The 12,313-nt window shown below is 35.9% G+C and overlaps 2 protein-coding genes across 9 annotated transcripts; one reads left to right on the forward strand and one right to left on the reverse strand.

Moving 5' to 3' along the window:
- The first annotated feature begins 1,626 nt into the window (after positions 1-1,626).
- On the forward strand, positions 1,627-2,634 carry LOC100852726 (uncharacterized). The gene is made up of 2 exons (XM_059736323.1): positions 1,627-1,816; positions 1,958-2,634. The coding sequence occupies exons 1-2, from the start codon at positions 1,627-1,629 to the stop codon at positions 2,632-2,634; spliced, it is 867 nt and encodes a 288-aa protein (XP_059592306.1).
- Positions 2,635-3,197: 563 nt separating this feature from the next.
- LOC100852697 (AMSH-like ubiquitin thioesterase 2) lies at positions 3,198-12,033 on the reverse strand. 8 transcript variants are annotated; one of them, XM_010652992.3, is made up of 11 exons: positions 11,620-12,031; positions 9,823-9,896; positions 9,643-9,715; positions 9,162-9,214; positions 8,727-9,021; positions 8,423-8,512; positions 7,187-7,249; positions 6,993-7,067; positions 5,330-5,392; positions 4,289-4,341; positions 3,198-3,602 (listed from the first exon to the last, which is right to left on the reverse strand). In XM_010652992.3, the coding sequence occupies exons 4-11, from the start codon at positions 9,173-9,175 to the stop codon at positions 3,428-3,430; spliced, it is 828 nt and encodes a 275-aa protein (XP_010651294.1). In that variant the 5' UTR covers positions 9,176-9,214; positions 9,643-9,715; positions 9,823-9,896; positions 11,620-12,031; the 3' UTR covers positions 3,198-3,427. The 8 variants fall into 8 exon arrangements, with proteins under 8 accessions (XP_010651294.1, XP_010651287.1, XP_010651291.1 ...); XM_010652985.3 differs by having other exon boundaries at positions 9,550-9,715; XM_010652989.3 differs by lacking the exon at positions 9,823-9,896.
- Between the last annotated feature and the right edge of the window lie 280 nt (positions 12,034-12,313).

The following is a 12,313-nucleotide window of genomic DNA, read 5'->3' on the forward strand; positions in this document are numbered from 1 at the left end:
AAGCATAACTTAAGATGACAAAATCTAAAATATTTTGGAAAATTTTGGGGTGATTTTTTGTGGTGTAACAGATGCCATGGTGTGTCTGATTTTTCTTTTTAAATAGTTGAAAAATCAAAATAAAACTGGTAAAAAGTCAAATAAATGATTTCAATGGATTTTAGAATAATTATTTCTTTATTTATAAAAAAATTTAAATGCAAAGTAATCATATTTAATATATGATAAAATTGTAAGTTGTTAGAAGGAATGAAAAAAGAAATGGTAAGGGAAATATTTTTTGGGAGGTAAATATAAAATAAAATAAAATATAATTAAAATTAATTAAAAATTTAGATATTTTAAAATTATTTAATCTTTATACAAAAAAAAATTTAAAACTAATTTAATAATTTTGAATTTTCTTTTTCTCTACTTTCCTTTCCTTTCATTTTCCATCAAATTTTTAACCAAATATAATCTTAATATTTTCAATAATTTCTTAAGAACATATTAAAAAAGCTGTTAAAGTACTTTAAAATTTTATTTTAAATAAATTTAAAAAGAAAAATTGAATTTAAAATTTGTCAAACTTAGGTTTTAAAATTAAAAATCCATTTTTAAAATTTAAAACAAATTAAAAAAATTTAATTTGAAGAAAAGTGAAATTTGCATTTCAAGTCAAAAAAGAGGTAATTGAAATTACTAAATAAAAAGGGTGAGGCAAATATTGAAATGAACCCCTTTCTTTTTACCCATAAATAGAAATACGAGAAGGTTGGACCCTTGACCTGGACTTGTAAAAGTACTAAAATGCTTTGGCCTTGAAAATCTGTAATGGTCATAGACCTACCATGTATGACCATGGCTTTCCAAGATGGAAGGTCGGGAATCGGGATACATGAATTTTATCACACTTCTCTTCTGTTCCAAAAAGACAACAGCTTTTGAGATATGGTTGGCGGCTCATTCTAGAATTGGGCTGACCAGCCTCCGGTGGTAGACTGGCTTCTGTCCATACTCATTTTACCAAACTACCCTTTTTTTTGTTTTTTCTTTCTTTCTTAACCATTTAACATTGATTTAATTTTTGGTAAAGTCTCAATTCTTCAAATAAAATAATACAAAATGAGACACACCGTAATTTATTTTAGGAAGTCTAATCCTTAAATTTGAACATTACATCATGAATGAGATGGGGGTGGGGGATTTGATTTGAATAGTGAATAGTCGAATGGATTCGTGGGCAGCCTCGGAGGGCAACCGCATGGGTGATGCGTGGTGTGACGCACCCACCTTCCCTCTTTTTCTAGAAGCAAGTAAATACCACGTGTGGCAAGTCAGGAGTTTCCGCGTGTAACGTTCAACGCGTCGACCTGTGTGAACACCGCCCTCTCTCGCCTCTAGAAACCTAAAAAATAAAACAAAATAAAATCCAAAACCGCCGTCAGACATTTCGGGCCCGCATGCTCTCTCTTTCTTCTCATCTTCTTCCTCCGTCCATCTCCATCCTAGAAGAGTTATTAAAATAATATTGTATTTCTCTATTCAACCATCTCCAAATCTTCGGCCTATAAATACTTCCCAAATAGACAGAAAGAGAAAGGGAGTTTTGATTTGTGAATAGATTGAGATATGCAAAAGGGTATGACTCTGAACCTGTCTCCAACCTACAACAGCCATTCATCCGAGGATTTTGCGCAAACTGATGGTAATATTACCCAGGCTTTTGGCGCTATGGACGTCGGCTCCTTTGATTTTAGCCAAAACCTCCAGGTAATCGTTTCTGAAGACAACAATGGGGAGGCACTCCTTGAAGAGAACTCAAAGGATCATGGTTTAGTGGAGATCTCACAGCCGCACAATGAGGCTGAAGAAGATGGGAAAGAGGAACAGGAGGAAGAAGAGGAAGAAGAAGAGGAAGAAGAAGAAGAAGAAGAGGACAATGGTGACTTTGAATTCTCTTTTGTTCGCGCAGATCCTGATTCGTCCCCCATTTCTGCTGACGATATCTTCTTTAACGGCCAGATTCGGCCAATGTTTCCATTATTCAACAGAGATCTCCTCTTCGCCGACAGTCACGAGGGAGACTCCGAGGCTTCGGGCAAAGCCTCGCCTCTTCGGCCTCCGTTGAGGAAGCTATTCGTGGAAAAAAGTGAACATCCTTCGTCTTCCTCCTCGTCAGAGTCCGATGAACTTGAGGGGGTGGCCCCCGAAACCTACTGTGCCTGGTCGGAAAAGGCGGTAGAGGCGTCACCTGGGGCGTGTAAGAAGAGCAGTTCCACAGGATTTTCGAAGTTCTGGAGGTTTCGAGACCTGGTCCTTCGGAGTAACAGCGACGGCAAGGACGCATTCGTGTTCTTGGATCCGTCGGCGGCGAAAGCGAAAACGGTTCAGACAGACGAAAAGGTCGAAAGAGCGAAAAAGATCGAGAAAACAGAAGTTTCGGTGGAGAAGATAAATTCCGGCGATGGAAAGGTGGGCGGCGGCAAGGTAAAAGGGGAAAAGAGGGTGTCGGCACACGAGAGCCTCTACATAAAGAATCGAGCATTAAGGGAAGGAGGGAGACGGAAATCTTACCTACCGTACAGGCAAGACCTGGTTGGATTCTTCACCAACGTTAATGGCCTCAGCCGGAACGTACATCCCTTCTAATTTCCAAACAAATCATCCATTTCATTTTCCATAAAGTTCTATTTTTTTTCCTCAAATGTGTAGAGAGCAGAAATCTAGTTAGGGTTCCACTCTGGAAATCTGGGTTTGATTGGTATGTAACACGACGGTTGGTGTAAATCCATCAGTTAATTGATTTTTTCATCCGACAAAAAAAATAAAAAATTGCAGTGACTTCTCATAGTATGAAGTTATGAACATTGTGCAAAGGTCAACTTCTAGAATGATCACTCAGTTGTGTTCATCTTATTTTCTTCTTTAGGAAATAGCATTTTTTTTTCTCTAAAAAAAAGTCAAGTTTCATGTAACATGAATCAACCCATAAACATACCTATGTTCCTTTCATAACAAAATGCTTGAATTAGTCTTAGGGTTCTGTTTGGATGCATCACTATGCCAATGCAGCAAATCCCAAGTTTAATATTTGCTTCCTGTTTGGTTGGTTAATAAAAGCTAAGTCAATGTTTTGCAATGGAACGCCATTTCCATACCCATATGCACAATAAGGGAGTAATATCCATAATCAGAAAGAACTGAGCCTTAAATAATCATAAAATATAGACGTACAGGTGCAACCACCTCATTATTATAACTATAGGCAAATGTGATTTGCATCATCCCTGTGGAAGTTGAGTGTGTCAGCCTATATATATATATATATGTACACACATTTCTCTTTTCCCTATACAAAAACTAAAAGAAAAAAAAACCCATGTCCTTGTTCATATATACCTACCAATATGCTCAACCACGCACATTAAATACACACCTAACTTCATCGCAAGTCAAATATTTCAAATCTGAGATTTGAATTTATATAAATATTAGAGCAGTGCTCATAAATGGGACCCCCATCTGCTGGTTCATTGTGATGATGAAATCCCTCCTCTGGGCAGTCTTTCAGAACACTCATTCCAACTGGGTCAGACAGCCGGAATATGCCATAGCTCCTGAGGCCATCGATCTCAAAAGGTAAGCTTCTTACAACAGAACCTAGGGTTTTATCAAAAAAGAAAAAAAGAAAGGAATGTATGTTGCAAGTAGATGGTGTTAGATGCTTGTGATGTTACTCCAGGAGAAACCAGAGTAATCCAGATTTGCTCACAATATTTACCTATAATGCTTCAAATTGAGTTAAAACTATAAACTTTTGCAAATTTACTGGTAAATGAGAGAGTGCACTACTCAACCAATCAAATTCAAAGGCCAAGCTTACATGCAAATAAGAAGATCAGCCAGGCTTTATGGTCTAGAAAATGCTGGTAAGTGAAGGAAAGTGTCTGCAGAAAGTGCAGAAGTGAAATGAGGATATCTGGATCAATTAGTGGGGCAATGCAAGAAAGGATAAATTAGATATCTATGCCTCTGTAATTAGCTGAGTTAGTTTGGTCATTTTAACAAGTAACGATCAAGCACTAGCGAAAAGGTAATGCAGCTCATGTTGAATGTGCTATAAGAACAAGGAGCAAGGCCTAAAAGGACAAGGATTGAGATAGGGAGAAGACACAGGGTATTCATGTAGATAATCCCAACCAGTAGGTGTAAGGCTTTGTTAACTTCCATTGTATATGGTCAAACTTAATAATTTTGGAGTTGGAAGTTGGCGACTACCAATATGTGGTGTCAAGATTCGCACCTTGAGGTATCAGTTGGAGCCATGACAATGGCAAAAGCCTCAGGCACCATCACCTGAAAAGTGTTAAATGATGGTGGAGCCATCTGATTAGCATACAAGGGAATCAAAACAAAATCATTGCAGTTCAAATTTCCAGAGTTTGCAAGTAATCCAACAAAAGTGTTTGATTAAGATAAGCATTAGTTAAAAGGAAAAATGTATCAAATAATTAGATTGCAAAAAAAAAAAAAAAAACATCAATAATTTTTGTAGTGGTTGAAACTATAACATTTAAGTATGTATATATATATACATATCGAGAAGTTTCATTCAGGAATCAACTTCTATATGAAGTTTGGACAAAAAAACCATTCATCACTAGGTAGTCAAAAGCCTAAAATACTTGAAGACTTCAAAAGATATGTCAATTTTTAAGAGCCATTAAGTACAACCTGTTGTAGAAACAAATGTGAAGAAGATAACATTATGTACTCCCTTCCCACCCAAACCACTACGACAAAGAACATGAAACCTTTTGGATACTGCACTCTGTAACTAATTATGTTGCCTTTGAATGTTTTGATCATTTTCATGAAAATATCAAGAATTTGTCAATAGACTAGGGCTTTTAAAATATTTTATCTAGATAAATAATAATCTGATGAAAACTGACTGCATTTTCATGCTAGGTTCATTCATATAATATTTCAGTAGAAATGTTCTGCTATAGATCATATTAAAAAATTTCATATAGGATAATAACTTGTATGTGGGTATACTAAGAATCTGTTTGGCAATGCTTTTTCGAGAACACTTATAACATAAAAAGAGCTTTTGGAAAAAAAATTAGGTATTTGGAAAATTCAGAAAGCACTTCTAAGAAATTGAAAAATCCCTTGTACTGCTTCCTGAAGAAGCACTTAACATGCGATTCTCCTAAAAACACAAAAAACTTCCAATAACAGCACTTCAAATAGAAACACAACTAAAAACCCTCTAGGTAACCTAAGACAAATGAGGTTCCTCAAAACAAAAATACCCACCCTTTAAAGAGTCAATTACCTGATATGAGTATTGCGTGTGCAAATCTATTGATGACATGAAACAACTCTGAGAAGGATGTGTCTGAAAATAGATATAGGAGTGAAGAGTCAAACAAAGACCTACTAAAAATTTCATCAAGACCAGACCAGATAATCTTTATGAACAAAGAAGAAATGCTTCCTGATCATGCACAGATGCTTAAAGTATAAGAGAAACATTTTTAAGGACAAGTCGTCAACAATATTAGAAGAAAAACATTTTTGAGCACAAGTAGTCAATAATTGTAACCATGGTGATACCATTGTAATTAAAATAAAACAGATGACAGAACATTCTGAGCAAATTGTTGGTCTTGCAACCAACAAGAAAAAGCTTCATTTGAGAAGCATTAAGCACACACTGTTCTTGGTTGCTGGAAGAGTTGTGTATTTGCATCTGCACTTTATTCAACTGATGGAAATTAGGAAGTATAGCTGCTCTAAATGTCCTGAAATTTAATGTAAATAAGTTCACTTTTTTATGTTGGTCCCTCCTCTTAAATTTCGCTTAAGCTGGTTTTTTATATCTACTTTTCCTCCATACCAAATCCTGAACTCAGGGGTGGTTGCCAAAACACTTTTCCACCAAGGCAGCAACAGTTGATTGTTATTATTATTTTCCTTTGGTTTGTAAGGTCAAATGCCAGTTTCCAATGCAGAATAGTTTGTAAAACTAAATTCTGGGTCAACATCCCAAAATGCACTTGTGCCAATATGCCTACACTCAAACTGGGAAGCAACAAGAGCTACAAATGAGCATGCCCTATGGTCCAGTGGTCTGCAACTTTGGATATCAGAAAAGTATTGGCTACCAATGGCAACAAAATCAAGCTTATCAAGTCTTTCTGTCAAGGTTCTTCCAACCAGAGAAACTTCCTCCAGAAAAGGGCCAATGTTCTCTCCAACTTGAAAATTCTAAACTTTATTACAGTTAAGGCACATCGTCTACAGCTAATGTCATGGTGTAGATGGAGTGCTCCATTTTAAACTTGTTCAGAGACAACAGTGGTTGAATTGGTCTGTACATGGAAAAGTCAGGTTTATCTTCAGAAACTTGTTCATACCAAAATCTGCAACTTTCTATCAAGGATCAGGTCAATCAGTGATTGACAAGAAATATGCATACTGATGATGGTAAAAATACTCTGCCAATAAGGTGAGAATAGTTATATGGGTGAAAATAAACCTATCAAAAAGAAAGAAAATAAAAAAAGAAAAAGGGAAGAAAAGAGTTGAGACAATGTCTTTCTTGTCAATCACTGATTGACCTAAAAATACGCACACTGATGATGGTAAAAATACTCTGCCAATAACAATGTCTTCCTTGCAAAAATGTTATATGGTTGCAATTCATTCCATCATGGTAAATACATCCCTTATCACAACAAGGTGCTACATAGGATCCATTGACAAATGCAGACAATCTTAATACTTAACAGATTTCATAGCATAGAACCAAAACCCTTAGAATGCCCCAAGCACAAACAATGGTTTACTTATGATTCATTGTGGAATGCGATAACAAAAAAAATGTCATTTCATGATTGATAGCACCAAAATCATGGAAACATTCAAGTGCCTCCAGACTTTGGAATTGCATGAGTAGACAACAGAGATTGAAAACTAAAAATAGGAATGCATACATGGATCCATCCTACAGGAAAAAGGGAGTGTTCATTTTGTATGGCAAAAATCTCCTCCTCTTTTATAGCCTGACACTGCATTCAGCATAAACAAGTCAGCAGAATGAATACAGAAGTATAGCCTTTTAGAAGAATACTTGAAGCCTAAATCTCAAATGGAATCAAGATTATAGACAAAAGCCCCAGAGGCTTACACTGTTGGAAGTTGATTCCTGCTTGGGTATTATCAGAGTAGTTACATAGAAGGTCCCCATTTTCTGGATAGATAGGGGAAAAGAATGTTAGATTCAAGCAAAAAACTTATCCCCATTTTTTTTAATGGATATAGGGCAAAATAAAACATTAGCTCATATTCATAAATTATTCTTTTTACCTATTTCCTGCTTTTCTAACACATGAGGGTAAAAAAAAAATGCTAAAATGAAGGAAAATAAGCAAAAGAAACAAAAGAAAATTGAGAAACTATTTTCTCATCTCCTCGGGTCATGACAACATGACACAAGAACATGTAAGTTGTCCATCCTCCTACATCGGACCCCTTCTGGTACAACAAGTAGTTAAAGAACCATAAGGATGAATATATATGAACAGACTTTTTTTTTTTTTTTTTGATATGCAAACTAAACATATAAAGATTTCAAGCAAAAAACTGTCAGCATATTATGTTGGTTGATTGAAAGATTGACAGAGTACTATTCAAATCTTTAAAACCACTTGACCTAATATGATACCACTGGAATAGTTTCATGGGGCAGGGAAGGCACATCATCGGAAACATGAAATGGGGCAGGCCAAATCTGGCTTGCGTTAACAATTGATGGTAAAGAGCACCCTGGAAAATGCCAAGACTTATACATGCTTGATTTTGTTAAGTTCTGACCATGCCTGGGTCTGGGAACTGCTCAAGCAACACTATCCTTTATCATTCTCTCAATGTAGAGTAGTTTTGGTTACTCAGTTACATATATTGGAAGTATCTAATAGGATTCCATCCAACACTGTAACCACATAGGGCCATATTTCAGGAACCAGTCACAAATGTGTTATGGCCACATAGGGCCATAGAGTAGTGATTTTAAAGGCCATCAAAATTGTATGGATAATCTTAACATCAAATTGGACAATTAAATGTTGACAATAAGGTAATACATTAAAAATACATTGAATGACCATTTTGTCTATAAGGATAAAAAACTGAAGAAGGATTCTCTAGGTGATCATAGATGCAGAACAGGAGAACCCTATTTGGATTAAAGCATGAGTAGAGCATGTTCTGTGGCATAAGGCAGCTGCCCCTCATGGGTTTCAAATTAGCCATGAAAAAGTCTGTCTCAACGCATTCTCACAAACCTCAGTCTTGGAACTTTACAATATAAAAGATGACATTTGATTCTATAAGGAATCAGAATCAAAATCAGCATGAACCTTACAAGGAAAGCACCAAGAATCCCACAAGTCTCCAGATCATTCTTTGTGTTGTCTCTAGCAAGTTCAAGAAAATCCTCCATCAACCGTGCTGACTGAGAAATAGAACTATTAACTTGTTACATATCTGTTTTAAAGGAAAATGAATGGAACTCTAAAATAATCTGCTTCAACAAAATAAAATTTGGAACTCCAATACTGAAAAAACAAGATATATTTCAGGCAATTCAGGAAGCATAAGGATCAAACTGACAATTGTAGCACAATCACTACAACAGAAGAATATGAGCATGTGTCTTGAGCTCTTACTATGTGTACATCTTGCAGTTTCTTGGATACTGCTGTCTCACTGCATGACTTTGAATGTCCAGGTTCTGAATCAGAAACTTCGATATGTGAAATATGTTTATCATGATGTGCATTCTCTGTGCAGTAGATTATAGGAGAAGGAGAAGCCTTTGTAACAGCATGCACAGTGATACAATGTTCACTAGCGGTCATAAAGGAGGTGGGCCAAGCAGATTCAAATGGGGAGCAACTAGTGCTGGAATCCACTGAACAAACAGATGCCAACTCATCCTTTTCCTCATTGATAATCCTGAATCTGTAATATGGCATGACAGAAGAGAAATTGATATGCTCTGCTGAAAGAATAAAAATCTTCTTAGAAATGTTAACTTTGATCAATTATACAAAGGTTTCATAAAGTGAATATTTTTCTTTGATCAATGAGAAAGATTATACCTCTGATTTCTCATTTCTGCTATTCCACAGTATTTGAGCTCTGCAATAAATCACTGCAGAAAAGCAATGGCATCATTTAATTCTCAAGAAAGAGATGAGAGAAGGAAAACTACTTAACCTCAAAGTTCTCTCACTACACTCTCCAATTCCCAGGAGAATGCCTTTAACAATAGACTACTCAAATGGACTGATAACATCATTCCTAACATACTTTGTGAGAGACACTACCAACATTAATGGTAAGATGCCATCCTTACCTTTAGCTTTAAGTGTCATAGATATTGCAACAAAAAGTGCAAAAGAAAACCATAGAAAATTTGTGCACGAAAAGGTCAATTTTCTAAATATGTAATACAAAACCAAAGAACCAGTTTTATGTCAACATAACCTTAGATTGCATTGTAGGCATTCGTGCAGTCTGCTGCTATGAACAATAATGTACTATATTAGCTTCCTTTCACTTAGATTTGAAAGACATAACTCTTTTGGAACTTTGAAGCATTGCCTGCTAGTGGCTTTACTCTTTCCCATTCTTTGACAAACTCCTGGTATACCTGAGAGCAATTGGTAACAATTATTTTTTTTTCACAGACCCACTTGTATAATGCACAAGGCCCAAACAAAACTGTTTCATAAGAATTTAGTTGTGTGCTAAACATACAGTGACAGGCAGCATATATGTAGCAAGGACACCATTGTTTAAGCATTTTTCTTTCGATCCCATTTCAAGTACACCTGCATGTATGCATGCCAAACACCATGTTGACACTTCTATAGTGGCACTCATGTTGCTATTCATTTTCTTACTTTCTTCCAACACTGCATATTCATCTTGAATTTTAATATAGTTCAACAATATTTGACCATTTCCCAGGCACACTGTAACGCTCAGCAAAACTTCAGAAAGTCTGAGAATTCAGGTAAAAACAATAGAATACTAAAATTCCCCTTTCTAGCTTGTCTTCCTTGTAAACAAAGTAAAGATCCTAAGTCACCCAATAAAATTTGGTGACTCAGGTCTCCCATAAGGAAAAGCATGTTATTAAAACTACCTTCAGCTTAAGATATCATATATAAATACAACTTTAAAATGTTAAGAATACATGTAATACGTCGATTACATAAAACACAATACAGCTTCCCACAGCCCATAAATGAATGAATAAATAAAACAGAAAAAAGGAAAAATTAGAAACAAAATCCAATAAAAGCCAAGAAGACCACCATAGTTCACAGCAATTAAGCAGGGAAGAACACAGCACTATTTTGGATGGTAACAAAGGCACCATCTGGTTCCACTTGTTCCTTGGGTCTATAAAATCACAAAGATTTGGGTCTGGTACCTCGACCTGACCAGGACCTGGATAACATATATTCTCCTTTAATAGGCAAAATAGCAATTTAGTTAAAAACACCAATCAAAATACGGGTAAGTACACAGGAGTAGAGGTTGTCAAATGGCAAGAAAGAGGAAAGTAAAACACATTAGTGTGAGCCAACTGAATCCACAAAATCTCACATCAGTGAATAACTTGCTCCACACAAAATCTGAAACAAAGCACAAAAAATTCTTTAACAATTGAATTGACTACTCAAGCGCTCAAAAGTTCTTTGGCTCCTCTAAACATAATAGATCAAACCTCCAAGCCTTGCTTTGATTTTTTTTTTTTTTTGCCCAAGAAATTCCCTTTCGATCCTAACAACACCTCTTTCACTATACGAGGCAATGACCATAACACATTAAAGGATAGGATTGGCCAAATCCTCATCACTCTTGCATGGGCAACACCGATTGGCTAAAAGCCTGGTCTCTGCTCCTTAGTTGTTCTATGTCAATTTTTTTCCCATATCACCTTCCAAGTGAAAAACACCCCACCTTTTGGAGGAGCCCCAGAAACCCAAAATTCTTTGACTAGAAAATGATCTCTAGAAACAACCCAAAGAACTATAATAGGACTTTACAGAGAACTTCTCATCCTTCTTAAATTTCCAAATCAACTTGTCCTCATAATCTCTTCTAACCCTTGTGTTTTGGAAACTATATATGTGTAGAGTATAAACCTGGTTTCACCAAATGAATTTAACGGGCCAGACATAAAAAGAATTGCCCATCCAGTGACAACCATGTATGCTGTTCTGAGGATTAGGGCATTTGTTAGGACTCAAACCTTAATACAACAAGCAAATAAAAAGACAACTAAATACTAAGTAGGAGAACACAATCAACATAAACAAAACACCAACCCAGTAAGGTTAACAAATAAAGTATGAAACCCTTGAAAACTAAAAATTCAATTCCCAGTGCCATAAGTGAAAACAAAAATATAAAAGAAGGATATAAAGAGACATATGCCTGCAACATCCGCATAGCTACACTCCTTTGCCTGATGATTCAGACATCAATTGACAAAACAATTATCAATTTTAAAAGGGGAAAACTAGAATAAAAGAAAGCCACCTGGTTGACGAGTTGATTGGCTATTCTGTAGTTGAAAAAGAGAGGAAACAGGGTGTGAGCTCCTCCTACATGGGTCACAGGAACTGAGGCTTTCACCTTCCTGGGATACAAAATTTTCGCCTTGGCTCCGATTATATAATAGTCTGCTTTAGACAAATTTTTGTGTCACTGTGCGATTGGCAAGTGTTAGGAAAATTTCTAACATTACAAACACAACCGAGAAAATGATAACCGGGAAAAAAACTGAAAAGTGAACTAATTTTAGAAAGTCTTCAATAGCTTGTTATAAAAATATGATTTTTTTTTAGAATACATTTTCATTATTTTAAAAAACATCACACTATTATTTTAAAAAATTGTTCTTTAACTATTCCGAAAAATTATTGTTTGGGATCTGTGTTTCAGAAGTGGCCTTTCACAATGAACCACATAATAAGGTTGGATGACAAATAATGATAAAGACCCCCACGAGGTGATTATGACATACATGGAAATCCTACTCAAAATGTTGGATGATGCCCCCCTTTTTTAACAATTAATATGGGGGGTCGACTCGGGCTGATGTTTATCTCTTCAAAATCCACCAATAATTATGAAAATGGCAAAATCACACTTGATCTTCTTCTGCCAACCATTGGCCCTTTTTGCATGCACCAACTGTTACAATACTGTACGAACCCCTTATTGGAAAGAT

The sequence above is a fragment of the Vitis vinifera genome, chromosome 1, assembly GCF_030704535.1.
Source record: "Vitis vinifera cultivar Pinot Noir 40024 chromosome 1, ASM3070453v1".
NCBI lineage: Eukaryota > Viridiplantae > Streptophyta > Magnoliopsida > Vitales > Vitaceae > Vitis > Vitis vinifera.